Below are 26,671 nucleotides of genomic sequence, written 5' to 3'. Positions count from 1 at the left end.
ATAAATTCTGGATCCAGCAAGTGTCAGAATTTAATTAGGGTTTGGGATGCCAAACTATGTACTAGACATCTCTAATCCCCTGAATCAGCAGCTGATTAATATAAGCTAATTTCCCGTGAAGTGATAGGCTGGGTGATGTGTCAAACGAAGGATCAAAGGGAACCCGGTGTGAAATGGCAAAGACATCCCCTCCCCAAAATTATCCAGTTCCCCTCCCCCATTACATTCATACAATTGACCTAGGTACCCAGAAGCCATTGTTCTTGGTGAGAACTTGCTGCTCACACAAATAGAAAGTTATCATGTTGCTTCCATCAACACCTTGATGAAAAGGTATCCACGAAGGCACAAGAAGCAGTATCTACCACCCCTCCATTTTCTCGCTTCTCAATTACATGGTTGCTTACAAAAAACAACAACAAAAAACAAGCAAAGTCATGTTCTTCCTAAGCTATAATTCCATGAGGTGATAAATATATTTACTTGACAGTTCTGCCAAATATGATGCGCCATGGAGTCCGTAAAATAATGCAAGTGATTGTCTCCCCTGTAATTATTAAAATTACAATAATTAAGTCACCTTGCCAATGCTCCAGAAGGCTAAATGTCAGGTGGGGGAGAATCAGCAAGCAAGCCTGAAAGGTTTCATGGACAGTTAGAATAATGCAGAAGAGAGAAGGCTCTGTGATTGTATAGGCAAAATTTCAAATCACTTCATCTTATTTACCATTCAAGGCCAGTCTTTGCAACAGTGTTTAATGATAAGATGCATGCATGTCCCTTTAAGCACTGAACTGGCAGGGTCTGCTGCCTCCAAATCGATGCTGTTCAAATCAGGCTGCTGCTGATGATAATGATGATATTGTAGAGAGGCCAAGAAGAGTCCATGTGTAGAACCTTGCTGCTGCTGCTTCTCCTGCTCTTCCCCAACATGGTGTGCCAAGTGCATAGTGCTCATTTTACCACAACTAATCCTGTACCTATTCCACATGAGTGGTATGAGCCAGGTGACCCTGCCATTGGTGGCATAGCATCTCATATCCGCTACGTCTTCCCCAATGTTTTATTTAATATACACCCCTCTGAAGCCTTGATTAACAACCCACTGTAAGTAAATAGTCCTTAATATGATTTTATTAATTCTTTACATTTTTATTTTTGACTGAAATATACTTTGTTTTGAATGAGTAGTTTTAGAATTGTTTTAATAAACTGTATTAATCAATTGACTGTATTTATTTGAAAGATTTGATAGACTGTATGAGAAACATCTGCGCATACAAGCCACGTCTAAACTCTCACTTGGACATTAGGAATCATTAAGATTTTGTGATCCAATTCTGCAAGTCATTGGGTTGCTACTCTGGGTCGCTTCCAACATATATAAAACATAATATTACATTAAACATTTAAAAACTTCCCTATACAGGACTGCCTTCAGATGGCTCGGGGGTTGGATAACTCCATACCCCCCCACAACATTTCTTCAAGGAAAGTAGGGACATCTGAAGGAAAACTGAGATGTTCCGGGATCCAATCATAAACCAGAATGGCTTCTCTTAATCAGGAATGTCCCTGGAAAATAGGGAATCTTGGAGAGTGTGGAGGTGCATCTTCAGTATTTGCTGAAAGCTACATAGTGAAGTTGCCAGATGCACTTCTTGTGGGAATTAGACTCCAGTTCCCATTTCCAGAGCGTGCAGAAGTCAGCCTTGGGTTGTTTGATCCTTTAATTAGTTCTCCTTTTTTCTCCTATAAAAACTATGCAAGACATTCCCTTTTAAAGTTTAAAGAACCAATAACTTTTACTTAGTGTACTTGCAGTTGCAGATAAAAAGTGTACAACACAGGTAGGTGAGACTTAAATAGCTAAAACTTCTTACATAGATAAAACTGTGGGTTATCTACAGCCTAGGGGGTGTTATGAGGATTCATAGCAAGTGAAAGCCAGCCTGTGTTTCCTTGATGAATTGGGGGCGGGGGTCAAATACTTGTGTTCATTTTTATTGGAAAGAATCAGAGGTAAGTTAATAATGGAGAATGGTTTCAAAGCATTTTGTAAACATGGGATCAGAGCCTTTCACAACCATCATTGCTTGCTCACAAGTAGGCATACTTGGTAGAAATATGATATGTGAAACTCTCCATTGCTGTAACTTTATTCTCTTGAAAACCTGATACTTTGCATTTAAAATGGCAGCTATCATGAGCTTTATTATCATTTAATGCAAATTTCCATTTCCAGAGAAAGCTACTGCCAAAGGGATACAGCAATAATTTCAAAAACTGTAGCATAACCATATGACAAAGCACATGATTATAGATGAAACTGAATACAGAGAAGGAACAACATGGTCAGGAATGCAAAATATGAAGTTAAATTCAAGAAAATTTCTGACCCATTCTGTATAGGTCTCTTCAGAATCTATGTGTTTGAGGAATTAAAAAAACAGATTTGGGCTAAAGAGGAATCCAGACATTCTAAAGGAACAAAACAAGACCCATCTTTCCAATAATACTTACTTCATGACTAACTTTACTGCCTTTCCTTATAGTCCTTATATACCACAATGGTTTGAAAGTTGTACTTCTCAAAACTAGATTATGTGCACTATTTTATTTCAGCATGAAATAATGCCACTTTATTCACAGCGTGTTATCAAAGTTCTTCCAGCACATCCTTGCCCTGGTGTTTGCGATTGATGAGATCAATGGGAATCCCAAGGTCTTGCCCAATGTCACTCTTGGGTTCCACATCTATGACAGCTACTGTAACTCTAAGATGACCTACCGCACCACTCTGGATCTGCTGTTTAACTCACATAGCTTTGTCCCCAACTACAAATGTGGCTACCAGGAAAATGTAATAGGAGTCATTGGAGGACTGAGCTCTGAGGTCACCTTGTGCATGGCAGACATCTTGGGTCTTTACAAAATTCCACAGGTAGGAACATTATGGGTAAGAGAAAATTGAAATTTCACACTATAATTCACTCTTCAGCTCTCTTTCCAGTAGGAGTCTATTGATTCATAAATTTGGAGTGGTATAACAGGGACAAGTGAAAGGGACATAAATGTATGGGTTTGTTGTTGTTATAGCATGGGGGTCTCTAACAATGTGCATGAGAGGGGGTAGGTTACTAAGGATGTGTGCTTAATGCATATAAGGGAAGATTGATTCAAAGCTGCTAAGTTGGTAAATGGGGCAACCAGATAGAATCATATATGATCCTGGGAAAATATTATCAGTGGATCATATAAGATTGGGACATGTTAACTAGAAATGCTCTCCATATGAAATGGGAAATTGAGCAAGATCAGTAAATTTGGGACATGTGGGATAAATATGCTTGTTATGAATTCTTCCATCCATTTGGAATGGTTCTCTTTTTTATTCTTCAGATTTCATATGGTTCATTTGAAGCATCCATAAATGATCACATTAAGTTCCCTTCTTTTTACCACATGGCTCCTAATGAAGCTCTTCAGTATCAAGGAATTATCCAGTTGCTTCTGCATTTTGGATGGAAATGGGTTGGGCTCATCACTCCAGCTAATGAAGCTGGAGAACGTTTCTTGAATACCATTGAACCAATGTTTTTCAAAAATGGGATCTGTTCAGCATTCACAGAAAGAGTTGAACACCATGTGCGTTTCAAAGATAACATACTTCATATGGTGGATGATACAAAGATTTTGTCCCCAACTTTCATCAGAAGCAAAGCAAATGCAGTTGTTGTATATGGAGAAAGTGCATCTATTATATGGTTGTCAACTGCTCTAACTATAATGAAGTTAACTGAGTTCATACTTTCCCAGTTCAAAAAGAACTTACCTGAAGGAAAAGTATGGATTACCACAGCTCAAATTGATTTCATAGTATACGTTCTTCAGAAACTGATTGATGTTAATATACAAATGTTCCATGGTGCTATCTCCTTTGCAATTCATTCCAAGGAAATTCATGACTTCCGATACTTTCTGCAGAATGTAAATCCTTCCTGGGAAGAGGGAAATGGCTTTATCACAGGTTTCTGGGAACAAGCATTCGATTGTTCATTTGCAGACTCTGCTAAGTCAACATACAAAGCTAAGCACTGTACTGGAGAGGAAATGCTGGAGAGCCTTCCTGCGTCATTTTTTGAAATGCGCATGACCAGCCACAGCTACAGTATCTATAATGCTGTCTCTGCTTTGGCACATGCCTTACATAGGCACTTGGGTGCATCCAACCACAGAAGAATGGAGGCTGCAGGCAGACAATCTCCTCAGAATATAGAGCCTTGGAAGGTAGTGTTTGCTGTCAAAAAATGTTTGGTTTAGAAGGTGTTCTCTATTGTGTCCTGGAAGTAGTGTTTTCCAAAATTTCAAATGACATTTAATTAAACAATTTTTATAGCTTTGTGGTGCATCGTAACCATGGGGTGGGTAGTAACAGAAATCCGAACCAAATTTGGTTAGGTGTGGCCTAATTGTTTAAATATATTTGCTAGGAAGGTGTGCCTGTCTTCTTTTTCCTTTTCCTACCTTTTGATTGTATGCACTGGTCTAGCAAAGTATAGGGATGCCATAAGCTAAAAAGAGAAAGCAAATTAAAATCAAACACATTCTCCACTTGGCCACCTTGTGATGTTAAGTAAGGATAAGAAATAATATAGGCAATTCCCTTCCCTCTTTGAGTTTCTTAAGAACTTTCTGACTCACCCATACGAACTTTGAAAAACCTTCTCTGTGCTGCTAACACCAGCAACAGCATCAGAAAAATCAACTCTTAATTTGCAAAGAAGGAAGCCATTGGTGAATGAGATATAACTAATTAGATATAACTAATTATTCAAACTGTCAATATTGAAAAAGTATCTCTAAGTTCCCAATATACCTTTTTTAAAAAAGTAATATAGGGTAGGAGGCGCATCCTAGAATAACAAACTGCAGCTTCTCAATAAACTCGGTTGTTGTTGTTGTTTAGTCGTTTAGTAGTGTCCGACTCTTTGTGACTGCATGGACCAGAGCATGCCAGGCACTCCTGTCTTCCACTGCCTTCTGCAGTTTGGTCAAACTCATGCTGGTAGCTTTGAGAACACTGTCCAACCATCTCATCCTCTGTCGTCCCCTTCTCCTTGTGCCCTCCATCTTTCCCAACATCAGGGACTTTTCCAGGGAGTCTTCTCTTCTCATGAGGTGGCCAAAGTATTGGAGCCTCAGCTTCACGATCTGTCCTTCTAGTGAGCACTCAGGGCTGAATTCCTTAAGAATGGAGAGGTTTGATCTTCTTGCAGTTCATGGGACTCTCAAGAGTCTCAAGAATAGTGGGTTTAATTATTGTCATCCAGAGAGATTGTTCAAAACCTCTGAAAAATTGCTTCTAAAATGTCATGTAATACAGATCAGTAAAGAGATGCTTTTCATGCTCAATTTAAAAATTTATCACCAGACTTAACACTTCCAATGGATTCTTCTGAACAAAGTTCTTTTATCCACTTTTTGATATGCACAAGCGAAAAGTTAGAATAGCAATGGTGTGCCTAAAATGAGACAGCAGCCATTTGATTCAGCAGGAATAATAATAAAAATAATAATTTATTATTTGTACCCCGCCCATCTGGCTGGGTTTCCCCAGCCACTCTGGGCGGCTTCCACACAGACCAAAAATACACTAATATGTCATACATTAAAAACTTCCCTGAACAAGGCTGCCTTAAGATGTCTTCTGAATGTCAAGTAGTTATTTATCTCTTTGACATCTGATGGGAGGGCGTTCCACAGGGCGGGTGCCACTACCGAGAAGGCCCTCTGCCTGGTTCCCTGTAGCTTTGCTTCTCGCAATGAGGGAACCACCAGAAGGCCCTCGGTGCTGGACCTCAGCGTCCGGGCAGAACGATGGGGGTGGAGACGCTCCTTCAGGTATACTGGACCAAGGCCGTTTAGGGCTTTAAAGGTCAACACCAACACTTTGAATTGTGCTCGGAAACATACTGGAAGCCAATGTAGGTCTTTCAAGACCAGTGTTATGTGGTCTCGGCAGCCGCCCCCAGTCACCAGTCTAGCTGCCGCATTCTGGATTAGTTGTAGTTTCTGGGTCACCTTCAAAGGTAGCCCCACATAGAGCGCATTGCAGTAGTCCAAGCGGGAGATAACTAGAGCATGCACCACTCTGGTGAGACAGTCCGCGGGCAGATAGGCTCTCAGCCTGCGTACCAGGTGGAGCTGGTAGACAGCTGCCCTGGATACAGAATTGACCTGCGCCTCCATGGACAGCTGTGAGTCCAAAATGACTCCCAGGCTGCGCACCTGGTCCTTCAGGGGCACAGTTAACCTATTCAGGACCAGGGAGTCCTCCACACCAGCCTGCCCCCTGTCCCCGCAAAACAGTACTTCTGTCTTGTCTGGATTCAACCTCAATCCATTAGCCGCCATCCATCCTTCAGCCGCCAGGAACTGACAAAAATACCTGCTTACAAAGAATTTCCTTCAACATATCCTACCTGATTTCTGTAATGGAGACTTTTGAATGGCCTCCTCAAATCTAAAAGAAGATGCCTACTGAGTTGCAGGCTATGCTCCTTAAGCAGAACATAAATCATTGGGAGGTTTTGTCATAACATTAACTTTTTAAAACCCCTCAGTTGTCATGTCCACTCCAAATATGATCCTTAGTCCATCTTCCTCTTAGAAGTGAGATATTGGCAAGGAGAAGCAATTGCAAAGATTCTAATATGTCCCGGACCAGTCTCAATTATGCAAAACATATCATCACACAATACTGATTAAAAAGTGAAATGGAAAGGGGGGATAAACAAAGTATTTTGAAATGACAGCATGTAAATTTTGCTCCATATGTGGTGTGTGTGGTATAAATTCCTTCATTTGCAGAAAACAAGAATGGTTCTACCAATTCTACACTGCCATAAACTATACTTTGAATTAAAACTTTATAACCCCTAATTATAAAGATCTTGAATGCATCTAGAAAAGCTATTCAACAATCTTAATCAGAACGTTATAATACTTTATAGACCTTTTGATTCTCTTTCCATCTAGCTCCATGCATTCCTACAGAAGATCTCATTCAACAACTCTGTTGGTGAAGAAATTACATTAAATGAACGTGGAGAATTAGCAGCTGGTTATGATATTACAAATTTGATCACTTTCCCAAATAGATCCTACATCAGGGTCAAAGTGGGAAGGCTGGATCCTCAGGCCCCTCCAGGGAAAGAGCTCACCATTAATGATGGACAGATTAAGTGGCACAGGGACTTGACTCAGGTGAGGAAATAAATTGCTCAAGTGCCAACATTCATGGTTATAGATGGATAGTATTTTAATGAAGAGAATCTATGTTTGAACGATTGGCTTTACTTGTGGGAACATGCTAGCATGTTAGTTTAAGAGATCCTATTTGTTGCCCAGTTGATGTTAATCACAATTTGCTTTGTATGTGATATTATATTGTATAGGATAGGGAAATTGCTAATATTGTTTATTTGTAAGCCACCAGGGAGTAAGCAATGTCCTTTAAGGAATACTGTAAGGCCTAACACTAAATAAACATATGAGCCACAATAAGAAAAAGAGCAACATGCACAGAAGACATCTCACATTAAGGACCAATGGCTATCAGATACTGTTGTCAGCCATTCTTTTGTGTAAAGTCCCAGAGGGAGATCTCCAGTTAGTGGACTCTGATACAATGCTAATCTTGTTACACCATTGCTTGGGCTTAAAATGAACATTATAATCTTCTGGAGTTTGCATGATGCTAGGCATAGCTACAGCTGGTAGATAAACCTAAGATGGGCATAAGCAGCCCCCAATCACAGAAGCCACTTGAGACCCTGGTGATGAGTTGAAATCGCAAAGTACTTCCAAAATACAAACGTATTCCTTCACAGTGAGTCCAATCCCTTCTGAGAGACAGAAACCACTCAACCAAAGAACTTTGGATGCATAAGGATTCAGCCACCATCCTGTACAACACAACCTTCAGACAGCAGTGCAGCGCCTTCACTTGATGCTATGTGGCTGCTTTTTATCCCATTGTATGTGCCACCTGTGCAAATACGGACCATATGTTTCGCATTATTGGTCCTCCTATTGCTTATACATCCCCTGGTATAAGATTAAATTTCCAAAACATTTTTTAAAAAACTAAATTCTTCCAATATTTTGGATAGGTGCCACCCCTTTCAGTATGTAATGACAACTGCCACCCTGGTTACGGGAAGAAAAAAAAGGAAACAAGTAAATTTTGTTGCTATGATTGTGATCCATGTCCCAGCGGGATGTACTCAAATGAAAAGGGTGAGAAATGTCATGTTAAGATAGACTAAACTGCACAATTTATTTAGCAAATTCTGAGATCCTTAAAATTTTGTTGTCATTAAAATTCTGCTGTGGGGAGGGTTAAGTAATGGATTTCTATATTGTTATTATTGTTGTTTACAATATAATAAATAATAATAATAATTTTATTATTTATACCCCACCATCTGGCTTGGTTTCCCTAGCCACTCCTGGAGGCTCTCAACAGAGGACTAAAAGCAAAATAAAACTTCAAACATTAAAAACCTCCCTAAACAGGGCTGCCTTCAGATGTCTTCTAAAAGTCAGATAATTGCTTAATCTTTAAAACATCCTAAAGAAAATGTTTTTAGAAAAAAACATACTGCATTTTACATAGATTTCTAAAAAAAGAGGAGGAGGAACACTAAAACACAGAGATGTCCTCTGTGTAGAAATTCCATATTTGGGCTAGAGGTTTTAAAGCTACCCTGCTAAAGAAAATTAAACAAGGTGAACTCCTGACGACAATTTTTTTAAAGAATTTTCTTCGTAATTTCATTTTGTCTTTTCAGACATGGAAACATGTATCAGTTGCCCAGCAAATAAGTATCCTAACCAAGACCAGGATAATTGCATTCCTAAAATACCAAACTTTCTGGGCTTTGATGAAACTTTGGCCATCATTTCAACTTCCTCGACACTACTGTTTTCTCTGATCACAGCTCTAGTGTTTGGCATCTTCATTAAGCACCGGGACACTGCCATCGTCAAAGCCAACAACAGAAGCCTCACTTACATTCTCCTTGTGTCCCTCCTCTTGTGTTTCCTCTGCTCCTTGATGTTCATTGGAACACCTAAGGCAGCAACCTGCCCACTCCGACAAACAGGTTTTGGCATTGTCTTCTCTGTGGCCCTCTCCAGTATCTTGGCCAAAACCATATCAGTGGTTTTGGCATTCATGGCTACCAAGCCAGGATCCACAATCAGGAAGTGGATAGGCAAAAAACTGGCTTATTCCATTGTCCTCTCTGGCTCCACTGTTCAAGTGGGGCTCTGCGGTCTTTGGTTGGCGACTTTTCCCCCTTTTCCAGATTTGGACATGAAGTCAATGAGTGAAGAAATTATATTGTTATGTAATGAAGGGTCAGTCCTCATGTTCTACTGTGTTTTAAGCTACATGGGCTTCCTAGCCATTATCAGCTTCACTGTGGCTTTCCTAGCCAGGAAGTTGCCTGACAGTTTCAACGAAGCCAAGTTCATCACCTTCAGCATGCTGGTCTTTTGCAGTGTTTGGATCTCTTTTATTCCAACCTACCTGAGCACTAGAGGAAAATACATGGTGGCTGTGGAGATCTTCTCCATCTTGGCTTCTAGTGCTGGATTACTGGCTTGCATCTTTTCCCCCAAATGCTACATTATTGTAGTGAGGCCTGACCTGAACACCAGAGAGCATTTAATACAAAGAAAGATATAAATAATATAAGAATTTGTGCTTCCATGATTGTTCTTAGTTTTCAACACTGAAACATAAAAAAATAGAAAAATAAGTGCTGGAACTCACAATGAACATCTCACTCATTCTCTTAGAATGGCAATGGCACCCACCTGAGAGATGTCAAAAATGAGTTACGGTGAAATGAGTTCCGGCTGGGAAAAAGCCCTGATTAGGACTTTCTGACCAAATAAATCTATTTCAGCAAAAATGTGAATGAATGAGGACAATGTGACCAAATGAAACCATTTCATCTATTTTGTGCTTTGTTTCTCAGCTGCAAAAGTTTTGCATGTTATTTTAAGAGGCCATTCAGACCAAATGAGGCAAAAATTTACATGAGCTTCCGAGCTTCAACTGAAGACAATGAAATTCTTAAATAGAATGAGAAACATTACAGCTATTCTGATTAAACAGCTAATATGAAAGAAGAGTAGAGGATAAGTATTAGAGTATTATTATTTTTTACTATTGATATATTAATTATTTAAGAAGCTAAATAAAAAAGCTATGTTATATTAGTGTGGCCTGAAATCAACAATAGGCCCAAATTACCTTGTTCCCAAAAATGAGCTCTCACAAACTGGACTGTTCCCAACGGAGTTGGTTTATCTTTTAACAATAGATTGATTAGCATAGTGTAGAACAGTGATGTCCAAAAGGTAGATCACGATCTACTGGTAGATTGTGAGGTGCCTGTGGTAGATCATGGTAGATCGCTGCCCCCCCACTCAAAAGATCAACAATAACTTTGAACTTTGATTTCCTAAAACAAAAGCTCCACAACTTTGACTTCCTAAAAGAGGCTGAACAACTTTGGTAGATCACTGCCAGTTTTTTTATAGTGGGAGTAGATCTCAGTATCTTGAAAGGTGGACAAGCCTGGTGTAGAACATATAGAACCATGGGTACTTTTAAAATAATATCCTCACACATTCAGACTCATAGTAATAACTTCCTACAATACACGGGGAAGATATATGGATACAGCATAACAGTGTGTTGTATGATTCCCAAGTAGGGCTGGCCCTCCCATGAGGCAAAGGGAGGTGACCACCTCTGGCAGCAAGATTTACAGAGACAGCAGATCCCAATGTAGATCTTTATTCCCCACTTGTTCCTATTGTAGATATTTACTAACTCCTTCTTCCCTGGAGAGGATGGGGGTGTCCTTTTGTGGCTTACATCAGGTGCCAAAAGATCTTGGGCCAGATCTGCTCCCAAGAAGATAGTAACAATCAAAACACTCACTGAAGCCACTGCTGCATGGCATAGGTCTATTTGATGGACCCAGGACCAGAAATTCTATGCCTGAAGCTATTATAGTTCTTAATGACATATCTGGGCTTCACACGGACAGGCAACTGAATCCCTACCAAGCCCCTAGGTACACTATCCAGTGTAGCACAAATGTTGCTCAGAGAGTAGCAGGAAGATCTGTAGAAGGTTGCTGGGCCTACGTTAAGAGTACCAGAAGAGGGTGTGTATAAGTGATATAATGAAGTGGGCTGCTGATGCATAGGTGGCACTAAGATGTGATTCTTTTGTACATGACAGATTGCAGTAAAGGAAGGTTTTCTTAGAGAGATTTCTCCTGAATGGAATTCCTACCTTAAGGAAGTTTTGTACATCTTGTTTCCTGGCTAGTCAGCACACCCAACACGACCAGCTATTGCTCTACTCATCCCACATTCAGCTATCTATATTTTACTGAAGAATACTCTCTCCAGAGATTCGGACAAAGTCAAGTTCTGAAATCTGCATTCAGTGGTGTTTCCATTGCTAATTTATTTCATTATCGCCATCACTGCAATTCAGCATTTTCAGTCATTTAATTATTATGGCCCTTGTCGCACAGCAACTTCCTAGAGGGGATTGGGAAAAAAATAGGCAAAGGAGGTGATTACCCAGGATACACTGCAGGTTAGGCCAATTTCTTATCCAGTTACAAACACAAAATGTAGGTCAACCATGACCCCTCATAATAGAGGTGTTAATGAATAGGGGCTGTGTGAAGGAATGAAACTAGGATGACTCAAAGCCTGCTTCTGCTGTTCCTAAAGTCATGGTCTGTGAAAGGCTCCTAAGGCTGAAGAGTGGGGAAAGGCAGGTGGGAAACCATTGCCTGATAGCCAGCAGAAAGTCTCTCTCCCCTCACACCTTGTTTCTCCTTGCTCTGCTTCTCCTGCACACCATGGGTACCCTCCTATGGGAAGCTGCAGAGGGAGGAGAAGGAAGCGAACATAGGAACATTGGAAGCTAGATTATACTGAACCAATTCACTACTACTACCATATTGTCTACAATAATGGACATCAGCTTTAGAAGGTTTCAGACTGGGGTCTCTTCCAGCGATACCTGGAGATGTTATGTATTGAGTGTCAGACCCTCTGCGCATGAACCATATGTGGTACCACTGTGTAACAGCTCTTTTTCTCTTCTCCACTCATGGAAGTTTGCCCCATTTATAAATGGATGCAATTGGATATCAGCCCTTTTTCATCAGTTTTGCTTTTCTGTTTTGGATTGTAGAGTCACTGCTTTCTCCTTTCTCATTTTACCATATATAATTTTGGGTTTGTGAGGATTCACAGGAGGTCATATGTTCAATTAAAGAATGATGGACCCAGGTGCATATTTTAAGAGGAGCTGTGACTTTGGCTCCTCACACTATGCTGCTAACCCTGCGCCAATTTGCAAGGCTGGCATCTGATCTGAATGATTTACCTGGCAAACTAGTAAAATCTTACTCTTCCTAATTGAGAATTGCCTAAGGCAACAAATGTTTACTTGACAGTTCTGCTAAGGATGATGCACCATGGAGTCCTTAAAAATGGCAAGAAGTGATTGTCTCCCCTGCAATTATTAAAATTACAATAATTAGGTCACCTTGCCAATGCTCCAGAAGGCAACATGTGGGGTAGGGAAGAATCAGCAAAAAAGTCTGAAATGTTTATAGTCTCCCAGTGTTCCATAGACAGAATAATGCAGAAGAGAGAAGCCAGGCTCTGTGATTGTATAGGAAAATTTTCAAATCATTTCATCTTATTTACCATTCAAGGCAGGTCTTTGCAACAGTGTTTAATGATAAGATGCATGCATGTCCCTTTAAGCACTGAACTGGCAGAGTCTGCTGCCTCCAAATCCATCCTGTTCAAATCAGGCTGATGATAATGATGATATTGTAGAGAGGCCAAGAAGAGTCCATGTGTAGAACCTTGCTGCTGCTGCTTCTCCTGCTCTCCCCCAACATGGTGTGCCAAGTGCATAGTGCTCATTTTACCACAACTAATCCTGTACCTATTCCACATGAGTGGTATGAGCCGGGTGACCCTGTCATTGGTGGGATTGCATCTCATATCCGCTACGTCTTCCCCAATGTTTTATTTAATATACACCCCTCTGAAGCCTTGATTAACAACCCACTGTAAGTAAATAGTCCTTAATAGGATTTTATTAATTCTTTACATTTTTATATGTGACTGAAATATACTTTGTTTTGAATGAGTAGTTTTAGCATTGTATTAATAAACCATATTAATTAATTAACTGCATTAATTTGAAAGATTTGGTAGACTGTATGAGAAACTTCTGCACATACAAGCCACGTCTAAACTCTCACTTGGATATTAGGAATCCTTAAGATTTAGTGATCCAATTCTGCAAAGAGAAAATTGAGTAAGAGAAGGAGAAGGGGGGGTGGCAAGTTTACTGATGCAACCAAATTTTTCAGGGTGTTTAAAACAGAAATAGATTGTGAAGAGGTCCAAACGGATCTTTTGAAATGGGATATATGGGCAGTAAAATGAAAAATGCAATCCAATGTGTGAAGTGATGTACCTTTGGGCAAAAAAAGCCTTAATTTCACTTACAAATCTATGACATTTCAACTGCTGATTGACCACAAATGAGATATTGGGACAGTAATGAATAGCTCATTGAAAATGCTGACCTGGTGTATAGAAATTGTGGAAATGACAAATTCCATGCTAGGAATCTTCACTTAAGCCTAAAGGAACTAAAAACAAAACTACCCAAATCATAATGCTATTATACCAATTATGGAATATTGCATACATTTCTGCTCACCATATCTAAAAAGATTTATTGTACATCTTGAAATGGTTCAGAAAAAGCAGGAAGAAAGTGATCAGATCAACTCGCCTATGAGAAAAGGTTACAACATTTGGGACTTTTTAGTTCAGAGAAAGGTGAGCAAGAGGTGACATTATATAGGTGCACCAGATTATGAATGGTGTGGTGAATTTTTTTTCTCCTCTCTCATAATTCTTGAACATGGGGAAATCCCATGAAGCTAAATGTGGAAAAAAACAAGCAAAAGAACCTACTGAATAGTTAAACTGTGGAATTTGCTCCCCCAAGAGGTAATGGAGAATGCCCTGAATTTGCATAAGGACTGGCTGCTAAAATACAACAAAATGAACCTATAAATTTCACTAGGCAAAACTATTATTTCATGTCATGTATCATTATTAATTGATTGCTTCCCCCCTGTTCAGAAAGGTCTTTGCAGAAAACATATACTCCTTATAGTTTTCTATATCCCAAAAGTCTGAAATCTGTATCTCTCAGATCTAGATTTTGTGCACTATTTTATTTTCCCATGGAATAATGCCACTTTATTCCCAGGGTGTTATCAAAATTCTACCAGCACATCCTTGCCCTGGTGTTTGCGATTGATGAGATCAATGAGAATCCCAAGGTCTTGCCCAATGTCACTCTTGGGTTCCATATCTATGACAGCTACCATAACTCTAAGATGACCTACCGCACCACTCTGGATCTGCTGTTTAACTCACATACCTTTGTCCCCAACTACAAATGTGGCTACCAGGAAAATATAGTAGGAGTCATTGGCGGACTGAGCTCTGAGGTCACTTTGTGCATGGCAGACATCTTGGGTCTTTACAAAATTCCACAGGTAGGAACATTCTGTATAAGTGAAAATTGAGATTTTGCACCGTAATTCACTCTTCAGCTCTCTTTTCAGTAGGAGTCTATTGATTCATAAATATGGAGTGGCATAACAGGGACAACTGAAAGGGACTGAAATGTATGGGTTTGTTGTTGTTATAGCATTGTTATAGCATGGGGGTCTCAAACAATGTGCATGACAGGAACAAGGTTACTAAGGATGTGTGCTTAATGCAGGTAAGGGAAGATTGGTTAAAAAGTGCCATGTTGGTAAATGGGGTATCCAAATGGAATCATATACAGTGGTACTTCGGGTTACAGACACTTCAGGTTACAGACACTTCAGGTTACAGGCTCCACTAACCCCCAAATAGTACCTTGGGTTAAGAACTTTGCTTCAGAATGAGAACAGAAATCGTGCGATGGCAGCACAGTGGCAACAGGAGGTCCCATTAGCTAAAGTGGTACCTCAGGTTAAGAACAGTTTCAGGTTAAGAACAGACCTCCGGAATGAATTAAGTTCTTAACCCGAGGTACCACTGTAATCATATAATATTTTCATTTAAGCCCAGGACATGCTAACTAGAATGCTCTCCATAAGAAATGAGAAATTGAGCAAAATTGTGTCTGTATTTTTTTATATAAGGGGAGGTGGGTATTTTCCAAAATATCAGTAAATTTGGAATATGTGAGATAAATAGGTTTCCTTTGAATTCTTCCATCCCTTTGGAATGGTTCTCTTTTTCCTTTTTCAGATTTCATATGGTGCATTTGAAACATCCACAAATGATCAAATTAAGTTCCCTTCCTTTTACCACATGGCTCCTAATGAAGATCTTCAGTACAAGGGAATTATCCAGCTGCTTCTGCATTTTGGATGGAAATGGGTTGGGCTCATCACTCCAGCTAATGAAGCTGGAGAACGTTTCTTGAATACCATTGAACCAATGTTTTTCAAAAATGGGATCTGTTCAGCATTCACAGAAAGAGTTAAACAACATGTTCATATCACTAGTAACTCATTTAATATAGTGGGTGACTCAAGGATTTTGTCCCCAGCTTTCATAACAAGCAAAGCAAATGCAGTTGTTGTATATGGACAAAGTGCATCTATTATATGGTTGTCCACTGCTCTAAATATAATGAAGTTAACTCAGTTGATACTTTCCAAAAAGAACTTACCTGAAGGAAAAGTATGGATAACCACAGCTCAAATTGATTTCATAATATATGTTCTTCAGAAAGCTATTGGTGTTAATATTCAAATGTTCCATGGTGCTATCTCTTTTGCAATTCATTCCAAGGAAGTTCGTGACTTCCGAGACTTTCTGCAACATGTAAATCCTTCCTGGGAAGTGGGAGATGGTTTTATCTCAGGTTTCTGGGAACAAACATTTGGTTGTTCAGTTACAGACTCTGCTAAGTCATCAGACAAAGCCAAGCCTTGTACTGGAGAGGAAATGCTGGAGAGCCTTCCTGCGCCATTTTTTGAAATGAGCATGACCAGCCACAGCTACAGTATCTATAATGCTGTCTCTGCTTTGGCACATGCCTTACATAGGCACTTGGTTGGATCCAACCGCAGAAGAATGGAGGCTGCAGGCAGACGATCTCCTCAGAATATAGCGCCTTGGAAGGTAGTGTTTGCTGTTACAAAGAGTTTGTTTTGCAAAGTGTTCGTGCACTCCCTTGATATTTTATGTGAGTTGGTATTTACTTACAAAGAAGAGAATGCAAAATATTCAGTTACAGAAATAAAATTTAAGTATAATAGATACAATATCAAAAATGGGAATTAGCATATTTCTTAAAACAATACAGAACCAATACTGGATGAGGGACTTTCATAAGCACCAGACTAGCAGCTACCTGAAGACAGAATAGCTGCTAAATAACAGCAGCTGAGAATGAGTTGGAAGTAGTATTTTCCAATATGTCAATTGGCATTTAATTAGACAATTTTTGTAGCTTTGGGGTGCATAGTAAAAATGGGGTGGGTAGTAATAGAAATTCATACCATGTTTGGTTAGGTGCAGGGTAATTGGTTAAATATATTTGCTAGGAAGGTGTGCCTTTTTTTATAGGATGCCATAATAGTATAGGGATGCCATAAACCAAAAAGAAAATTAAAATCAAGCACATTTTCCACTTGGCCACCTTGTGATGTTAACAAAGAATAGAAAAAATATAGGCTTTCCAGCTTTGAATTTCTTAAGAACTTTCTGACTCACCCATACAAACTTTGAAAAACCTTCTCTGCACTGCCAACACCAGCAAAAGCATCAGAAAAATCAACTATTGATTTGCAGAGGAGAAGGGAGAGATTGGTGAAATGAGGCAGCAGAGTCGTTTGGCATTGCACAAAATATAACTAATTATTCAAATGATCAGTATTGAAAAAGTATCTTTAAGGTTCAAATATACCTTTTTTAAAAAAATAACATAGGGTAGGAGGCGCATCCTAGCATAACAAACTGCAGCTTCTCAATATCATCACACAATACTGATTAAAAAGTGAAATGGAAAGGGGGCATAAATGAAGTCTTTAAACATGACAGCATGTAATTTTTCCTCCATGTGTGGTGTGTGTGGTATAAATGCCTTCATTTGCAGAAAACAAGAATGATTCAGCCAATTCTACACTGTCATAAATTATACGTCGAATTAAAACTTTATAAGCCCTAATTATAAAGATCTTGAATGCATCTAGGAAAGCTATTCAACAATTTTAATCAGAATGTTTTAATACTTTATAGACCTTTTGATTCTCTTTCCACCTAGCTCCACTCATTCCTACAGAAGATCTCATTCAACAACTCTGTTGGTGAAGAAATTACATTAAATGACCGTGGAGAATTAGCAGCTGGTTTTGATATTACAAATTTGATCACTTTCCCAAATAGATCCTACATGAGGGTCAAAGTGGGAAGGCTGGATCCTCAGGCCCCTCCAGGGAAAGAGCTGACCATTAATGATGGACAGATTGAATGGCACAGGGACTTGACTCAGGTAAGGAATTAACTGCACAGTCTGTCAAATTCATGGCTATCCCATAAAATGGAACGCAATGAAAACAAGGAGGCATTTTTGTCACTTAGCACTGATTAAATGTGAAGTTTGCTGGGAGAGAAAAGTAGTATTGAAGAAGAGGAAATTCATATCTAGATGGATACTATTTTAATGGAGAGAATCTCTATTTGAACAAATAGCTTAACTTGTGGGAACATGCTTGCAGGTTAGTTTAAAAGAGCTTACTTGTTGCCCAGCTGAGGTTGATTGCACTTTGCTTTGAATTAGATATTATATTGAATAATATAGGGATATTGTCTTTCTATTTATTGTATATTGGTAAGCCAACAAGCAGTAAGCAATATATTTTAAGGAATACTGTAAGGTCTAACACTAAACAAACATATGAGCCACAATACGAAAAAGAGCAACATGCTCAGAAGACATCTCACATTGAGAAGGACCAATGGCTATCAGATACTGTTGTCAGCCATTCTTTTATGTGAAGTCCCAGAGGCAGATCTCCAGTTTGTGGAATCTGATAGAATCCTATGATTGTTGCAGCATTGCCTGGGCTTAAAATGAACATTATAATATCCTGGATTTTGTATGATGCTAGGCATACCTGCACCTAGTGCAAAAACCTAACCTGGTCATAAAGAGCCAACCACAAAAGCCACTTGAGACCCTAGTGATGAGTTGGAATCTCAAAGTAGTTCCAACCTATAAACTTCTTCCTTCAGATTTAGTGCCATCCCTCCCAGAAGAGATCCTTCACATAATTCTGAGACACAGAAAACACTCACCCAAAGAACTTTGGACTTATAAGGATTCAGCCACCATCCTGTCCAACACAACCTTCAGACAGCAGTTCAACACCTTCACTGGTTCTCCTAATTCCTACGGAAAGCCGAGACAGAGATGCAGGTCATCAGTATACTTGTGACACTGTCCTCCAGATTCCTAGAAGATAGCTGCTATTCCATATAAATGTTGAATCATAAAGATGACTGAACCGGAAACCTTGTGGGCCAGCACAGCCCCAAAGACATGCAACTAAGCAATACCCTCCTAGTATTACTTACAGGTAACAACACTGCAGGTAGGAGCAGAATCATTATACTACAGTACCTCCAATTCCCACATCCTTTAGTTGCATCATAAGGACACCAAATGACATTCCTGAAGGAAACAGCTGTGGTTCCATCAACTGGCATACCCAGTCTATTGAATTCTAATAAAGTTGTATGTATAGCTATGCCAACTATGTTTACCCGAATCTTATTGGGCTCGTATGATGCTTAACAACTGCTTTTTATCCTATTCCATGTGCCACCTGTGCACATACGGATCATATGTTTCATGTTATCGGTCCTCCTTTTGCTGATAGACCCCCTGGTGTTAGATTAAGTCCCCCCAGACATTTTCTTAAAAAATAAATTATTCTTATATATTTGGATAGGTGCCACCCCTGTCAGTATGTAATTACAACTGCCGTCCTGGTTACGGGAAGAAAAAAAAGGAGACAAGTAAATTTTGTTGCTATGATTGTGATCCGTGTCCCAGCGGAACATACTCAAGTGAAAAGGGTGAGAAATGTCATGCTAAGACCAAAATACACCATTTATTTAGCCAACTCTTAAGTCCTTAAATTTTTGTTGTCACTAAAAGTATGGAGCTGAAAGGATTAAAATTTTGATGTCTGTATTGTCCTCATTGTTTGCAATATAATCTTTAAAACATCCTGAAGAAAATATTTTTAGAAAGGGAGGTAATACATTTTACATGGAAATTCTACTAAATTACAATGGAATAGAAGTGGTGGTCACTTCTCTAAGAAGGAGGCAGTTTGGAGATAGAGTGAATCTCTTATTGAGTGGACCTCTCTCAGTTCAGAAGATTTTAGCTGTGATAATGCTCTCATTTCACTATAACAGCTTGTGATTCTAAGAAAGAGGAGGAGGACCACTAACACATAGAGATGTCTTCTATGTAGAAATTCCAGATTTGATATAGATTTGAGATTAATTTTGAAATATCTCAGACAAAAGTCTTTGGGCTAGAAGTTTTGAAAGCTACCCTGGTAAAGAAGATTAGCTAGGTGAACTCCTGATGACAAAAATTCTTAAGAATTTTCTTCATAGTTTCAAATTCTCCTAACCATTTGTCTTTTCAGACATGGAAACATGTATCAGTTGCCCAGCAAATAAGTATCCAAACAAAGACCAGGATAATTGCATTCCTAAGATACCAAACTTTCTTGGCTTTGATGAAACTTTGGCCATCATTTCAACTTTCTCGGCACTACTGTTGTCTCTGATCACAGCTCTAGTTTTGGGCATCTTCATTAAACACCGGGACACTGCCATCGTCAAAGCCAACAACAGAAGCCTCACTTACATTCTCCTTGTGTCCCTCCTCTTGTGTTTCCTCTGCTCCTTGATGTTCATTGGAACACCTAAGGCGGCAACCTGCCCACTCCGACAAACAGGTTTTGGCACTGTCTTCTCTGTGGCCCTCTCCAGTATCTTGGCCAAAACCATATCAGTGGTCTTGGCATTCATGGCTACCAAGCCAGGATCCACAATCAGGAAGTGGGTAGGCAAAAAACTGGCTTATTCCATTGTCCTCTCCTGCTCTAAAATTCAAGTAGGACTTTGTGGTCTTTGGCTGATAACTTTTCCTCCTTTCCCAGATTTGGACATGAAATCAATGAGTGAAGAAATTATATTCTTATGTAATGAAGGGTCAGTCCTCATGTTCTATTGTGTTTTGGGCTACATGGGCTTTCTGGCCATTTTCAGCTTCGCTGTAGCCTTCTTAGCCAGGAAATTGCCGGACAGCTTCAATGAAGCAAAGTTCATCACCTTCAGCATGCTGGTCTTCTGCAGTGTTTGGATCTCCTTCATTCCAACCTACCTGAGCACCAGGGGAAAATACATGGTGGCTGTGGAGATCTTCTCCATCTTGGCTTCTAGTGCTGGATTACTGGCTTGCATCTTTTTCCCCAAATGCTACATTATTCTTGTGAGGCCTGAGTTCAACACCAGAGAGCATTTAATACAAAGAAAGATATAAATAATATTAGAATTTGAGGTCCCATGGTGTTTTTCTTTGAAACAACAAAACATGAGAATAAATGAAACAATTTCAGCAATTTTGTCTTTTTTTCTGGACTGCAAAATGGTTGCATGTTATTTTTGGAGCCCATTCTGACCAAATGAGGCAAACATGAGCTTCAACTGAAGAAACTGAAACTCCAAAAGAGAAAGAGAAACATCAACATTATTCTATAGCTATTCTGATTAGATAGCTGATATGAATGAGAAGCAGAGATAATATATGTATTATAGTATATTTTTTGACTAAGTGATATATGAATTTAAAAAAACTAAATTTAAAAAGTTTCATTATTTTGGAAAAGCCTGAATTCAACAATAGAGAGCAGCTGATAGAGAGAAATATGTAATCAACAGAGATGTTTGTAGTTTCAATTATGTTGTTGGTATCAGTGTACGAACATGAGGTCCTAAAAGTGTAAATTGGAATCCCCATGTCTGTGTGCAACCTACCTAACCCCTAAAACAAACTCCCTTGTGAGAACTTTTACTACAGTCAGCTGGACACAGCTCTGAGAATTGACCCAAATTATCTCATGCCCAGAAATGAGCTCTCACAAATTAGACTGTTCCCCACAGAGTTGGTTTATTACAAAAGAATAAATGATCTTTTAATAATAGATTGATTAGTATGGTGCAGAATATATAGAACTATGGGTGCATTTAAAGTAATATCCTCATGCATTCAAACTCATAGTAATAGGTTCCTACACCACAAGGGGAAAATAAAGGGATAGAGGATAACAGCGTGTTGCATGATTCCCAAGCAGGGCTGGCCCTTCCATGAGACAAGTTGAGGCAACCACCTCTGGCAGCAAGATCCACAGGGGCAGCAGATCCCAATGTAGATCTTTATTCCCCACTTGTTCCTGATAGAGATCTTCATTCATTCCTTCTTCCCTGGAGAGGATGGGGCCATTTTGTGGCTTACTTCAGGCACCAAAATGTCTTGGGCCAGCTCTGCTCCCAAGAAGATTGTGATCGATGCAGAGTTTGCCTATCCAACCACTGACTAGAGCAACTGCTGCAGCTGTGTGGGCATAAGGATGTGCTGGACCCAGGATCCAGGAACAGGAATTCTATGCCTGCAGTTATTGCAGTTCTGAATGATATATCTGGCCTTCACACTGACAGGCAACTTCACTAAAATCTAAATTGACTTTGATTTAACGTCATCGGAGGCTGTGTCATTCAATCCTCCACAAGTAGCATCCAATACAAAGAAAGATAGAAACAGAAGACTTTGTGGCTTCAAACATGTTCTTTGTGTTCTACTTCAAAACATCAACATATTTAAATAAATTAGGACAGTGTGGCCAAATGAAATTGAGGCAGTTTTATGATCAGATTGTGAACATTTTATCTATGAAATAAATAATATTTTATTTCCGGGTTGCAAAATGGTTGCCTGTTCTTTTAAGAGGCTGTTCTGATCAAGTGCGACAGAAGTTCAAATGCAGATCCAAAGTTCAACTGAAGAAACTAAAACTTTGAGTTGGAAAAAGAAACCTCAACAGAATGCAATAACTGTTCTTAATAGTCAGCTGATATGAATGAGGAGTAGAGATGATTAAACCTATTATTTATTTTTATGAAGCAATATAGAGCTTGCGGTTGACAGACCATTGTAATCTCTGGACCCAGCAAGTATCAAAATTTAATTAGGGTTTGGGACGCTAAACTGTGTACTAGACATCTCTAATCCCCTGAATCAGCAAGATAATTCAGACAAGCTAATTTCCCATGAAGTGATAGCCTGGCTGACAAGTCATTGAGAGAACAAAGGATCAAAGGGGCCTCGGTATGAAATGGCAAATGGGTGAGGCTTCACTTCCTCGACTGATAAAGATACATACCAATAACATTCCATCTTACAAACCAATCTAATACAAAGTTTTCCTCATGCCAAGGAACAGAAAATTACAATTTCCCCCCACATATTATCCAGTTTGCCTCCTCCATTGCATTCATACAGTTGACCTAGTTACCCGGAAACCATTGTTTCTTGGTGAGAACTTGCTGCTCACCAAAATAGAAAGTTATCATGTTGCTTCCACTGAAGATTTGCTGACAAGATACCCACGAAAGCACCCAGAGCAGTATCTAACAACACCTCATTTTCGCTCTTCTCCATTACATGGTTGCATACACACACAAAACAAGCAAGAAAAACCTTGTTCTTCCTAACCAATAATTCCATGAGGTGATAAATATATTTACTTGGCAGCTCTGCTAATGATGATGCAATGTGGAGTCATAAAAAAAATTGCAAGAAGTGATTGTATCCCCTGTAATTATTTAAATTGCAGTAATTAATTCACCTTGCCAATGCTCCATAAAACAGAATGTGGGGTCAGGGGGAGAATCAACAAGCAAGCCTGAAATGTTTATAATACCCCAGTGTTCCATAGCGAGTTAGGATAATGCAGGAGAGAGAGGCCAGGCACTGTGATTATATCAGCAAAATTTCAAATGACTTCATCTTATTTACCATTCAAGGCAGGTCTTTGTAACAGTGTTTAATGATAAGATGCATGCATGTCCCTTTAAGCACTGAACTGGCAGAGTCTGCTGCCTCCAAATCGATGCTGTTCAAATCAGGCTGCTGATGATAATAATGATATTGTAGAGAGGCCAAGAAGAGTCCATGTGTAGAACCTTGCTGCTGCTGCTTCTCCTGCTCTTCCCCAACATGGTGTGCCAAGTGCATAGTGCTAATTTTACCACAGCCAGCCCTGTACCTATTCCACATGAGTGGCATGAGCCAGGTGACCCTGTCATTGGTGGCATAGCATCTCATATCCGCTACGTCTTCCCCAATGTTTTATTCAATAAACACCCCTCTGAAGCCTTGATTGACAACCCACAGTAAGTAAATAGTCTTTAATGTTATTTTTCTCATTCTTTACATTTTTATATTTGACTGAAACACACTTTGAATGAATAGTTTTAGAACTCCATTGATTTGACAGCCTGTAATTATTTGAAGATTTGATAAAATGTATGAGAAACATCTGTACATACAAAGCATGGGATACAGCAACTCGCCTATGAGAAAAGGTTATAACATTTCAGTTCTTAGAAAGGTGAGCAAAAGGTGACATTATATAGGTGTACCAGATTATGTATGGTATGGTAAAAGTGGATAGAGAAAAGTTTTTCTCCTCTTTCCTAATACTAGAACTTGGGGAAATCCAATGAAGCTAAATCAGAGCCAGTGTGGTGTAGTGGTTAAGAGTGGTAGATTCATAATCTGGTGAACCGGGTTCGCGTCTCCGCTCCTCCACATGCAGCTGCTGGGTGACCTTGGGCCAGTCACACTTCTCTGAAGTCTCTCAGCCCCACTCACCTCACAGAGTGTTTGTTGTGGGGGAGGAAGGGAAAGGAGAATGTTAGCCGCTTTGAGACTCCTTCGGGTAGTGATAAAGTGGGATATCAAATCCAAACTCTTCTCTTCTTCTTCTAAATGTGGAAAAATTTGAGACAAGCAAAATAACCTACTTATTCACAAACTGCATAGTTAAACCATGCAATCTGCTCCCCCAAGAGGTAATAGAAAATGCCTTGAACTTGCCTAACGACTGGCTGCTAAGATAAAACAAAATGAACTATAATGTTGGTCTTAGTTAGTCAGTTATTCATAAATGAAGTGGCTATTTAAAGGAAGAAATTCCCTGTGTGATTTCCAGTCTCCCATATGAACTTTGACTAGTGCAGACGTGTTTACACATGTTCAAGATCTTTCTTACTAACCCTTGCTAAATCACCAGTTGTTCTTCTATTAGCATTCTTTCAAGGATTCAGTGACTCATTCCCTTCCACATTTCTCCGATGAAAATAGGGACGCCCTATTCAATAATAATAAGAATTTCACTATTTATTTCCCACCCAACTCATTGGGTTGCCATTCTGGATGGCTTTCAACATATATAAAAGCATAATACAAGACTCTAATTCACATTTGCAGAGTGTGCAAAAGTCAGCCCTGGGTCGTTTGATCTTTTAATGAGTTCTCTTTTGTCTCCTATAAAAACTATGCAAAACTTTCTCTTTTAAAGTTTAAAGAGCCAATAACCTTTACTCAGTATACTTGCAGTTGCAGATTAAATACAGACAAAGCATGTAGCTGAGACTTAAATAGCTAAAACTTAGATAAAACTGTGACAGACTTAGCTAACTCTGAGGCAGAAAGCAGCACAACAGTTCATAGCTGCCGCTCTCACTGTTAAGACTGTTCAATTAAGTGCCATAACTGTCATAACTGCCACAAAGTGAATGACATCACAGAGTTCTACAGCTCTTGAAATTAACCCTTTACATATGCATTTTGGATGCCAACACCCCACATTTCTGAGGAGAAGGTGGAGCAGAGAGTGCACTAGATATCATTTGACTTGCTCTACTGTGATATGAAACACTGTCTGACTCTGAGTGATATTGTCCCCAAAGTGCCACCCTAAATTGTTACAGTAGGCTGATGTCAGAGAAATGCTAACTTGGCCAGATGACAGATACTCATAAAAAGACTACTCATAAAAGCTCTTCCATATTTCTGTTTGTCAGTGCAATAGTGGCAGAGAAGTAAGCACTCTTTGCCACCGCCATTCCCATGTGGTTGGTCTGCTAATGTTCCCTGACATGTGTTTGATCTGTTTCATACAGAAATTTACAGTACAATATGTGTAACTCTCCATTGCTGTATCTTTATTCTCTCGAAAACCTGATAATTTGCATTGAAAATGGCAGCTGTCATCAGCTTTATTATCATTTAATACAAGTTTTTATTTACAGAGAAAGCTGCTGCCAAACGGATATAGCAATAATTACAAAAACCGTAGCATATTCATATGGCACAGTACATATTTCTAGATGAAACTGTATAGAGAGAAGGAACAATATTTTCAGAAATGTGGAAGATGAAGTGAAAATCAAGAAAATTTCTGACCCTTTTTAATTCTGATGAATTAAAAAAAGCAGATTTGGACTAAAGAGCAATCCAAACATTCTAAAGGAACAAAAAAAAAGGAACAAAACAAGACCTATCTTTCCAATAAGACTTAATTAATTACTAACTTTGCTGCCGTTGAATATAGTCATTATATATCCTAACAGTCTGAAAGCTGTATCTCTCAGATTTTGTGCACTATTTACTTTCCCCACGCAATAATGCCACTTTATTCACAGCGTGTTATCAAAGTTCTTCCAGCACATCCTTGCCCTGGTGTTTGCGATTGATGAGATCAATGAGAATACCAAGGTCTTGCCCAATGTCACTCTTGGGTTCCACATCTATGACAACTACCATAACTCTAAGATGACCTACCGCACCACTCTGGATCTGCTGTTTAACTCACATACCTTTGTCCCCAACTACAAATGTGGCTACCAGGAAAGTGTAATAGGAGTCATTGGGGGACTGAGCTCTGATGTCACCTTGTGCATGGCAGACATCTTGGGCCTTTACAAAATTCCACAGGTAGGAACATTATGGGTAAGAGAAAATTGAGATTTCACACTAGAATTCACTCTTCAGCTCTCTTTCCAATAGGAATCTATGGATTCATAAATTTAGAGTGGTATAACAGGGACAAGTGAAAGGGACTGAAATGTATGGGTTTGTTGATGTTATAGCATGGAGTCTCCAACAATGTGCATAAGAGGGACAAGATTACAAAGCATGTGTGCTTAATGGGTGTAAGGGAAGATTGATTCAAAAGTGCCAGGTTGATAAATGGGATATGCAGATGGGATCATATAATATCCTTGGAATATATTATCAGTGGATCATGTAAGATCAGGACATGTTATCTAGAATTGCTCTCCATATGAA

General features: G+C 39.3%; 2 protein-coding genes and 2 long non-coding RNA genes across 5 annotated transcripts in view; 2 read left to right on the top strand and 2 right to left on the bottom strand.

Moving 5' to 3' along the window:
• Positions 1-26,671, top strand: part of LOC309354932 (vomeronasal type-2 receptor 26-like) — a 40,372-nt gene that overhangs the window by 8,036 nt on the left and 5,665 nt on the right. The window contains exon 2 of the mRNA XM_081885238.1: positions 14,429-14,720. Coding sequence (XP_081741364.1) covers positions 14,559-14,720 — 162 coding nt within the window. The 5' untranslated portion in view covers positions 14,429-14,558. The remainder of the gene's footprint in view (positions 1-14,428; positions 14,721-26,671) is intronic.
• Positions 4,224-24,954, bottom strand: LOC309354970. The gene is made up of 5 exons (XR_014162394.1): positions 24,932-24,954; positions 12,529-12,634; positions 11,390-11,643; positions 9,602-10,152; positions 4,224-4,300 (listed from the first exon to the last, which is right to left on the bottom strand). It is a non-coding gene; the product is annotated as an uncharacterized lncRNA (long non-coding RNA).
• On the bottom strand, positions 15,942-20,713 carry LOC309354973. Its single transcript, XR_014162397.1, has 3 exons — positions 20,642-20,713; positions 18,529-18,622; positions 15,942-16,061 (listed from the first exon to the last, which is right to left on the bottom strand). It is a non-coding gene; the product is annotated as an uncharacterized lncRNA (long non-coding RNA).
• On the top strand, positions 18,861-20,817 carry LOC309354957 (vomeronasal type-2 receptor 26-like). 2 transcript variants are annotated; one of them, XM_081885274.1, is made up of 2 exons: positions 18,861-19,311; positions 19,899-20,817. In XM_081885274.1, exon 2 carries the CDS (start codon positions 19,901-19,903, stop codon positions 20,798-20,800), a length of 900 nt encoding a protein of 299 aa, XP_081741400.1. In that variant the 5' UTR covers positions 18,861-19,311; positions 19,899-19,900; the 3' UTR covers positions 20,801-20,817. The 2 variants fall into 2 exon arrangements, with proteins under 2 accessions (XP_081741400.1, XP_081741399.1); XM_081885273.1 differs by lacking the exon at positions 18,861-19,311 and adding an exon at positions 19,329-19,493 and having other exon boundaries at positions 19,600-20,817.

The sequence above is a fragment of the Podarcis melisellensis genome (assembly GCF_964234715.1).
Source record: "Podarcis melisellensis genome assembly, chromosome: 13".
Classification (NCBI taxonomy): domain Eukaryota; kingdom Metazoa; phylum Chordata; class Lepidosauria; order Squamata; family Lacertidae; genus Podarcis; species Podarcis melisellensis.
Note: the sequence above shows the minus strand (reverse complement) of the source record. Positions and strands in the feature narration are given on the sequence as shown.

Coding starts and splice junctions, on each gene's coding strand:
- LOC309354957 (XM_081885274.1), top strand. CDS start 19,901: ATGGAAACATGTATCAGTTGCCCAGCAAATAAGTATCCAAACAAAGAC.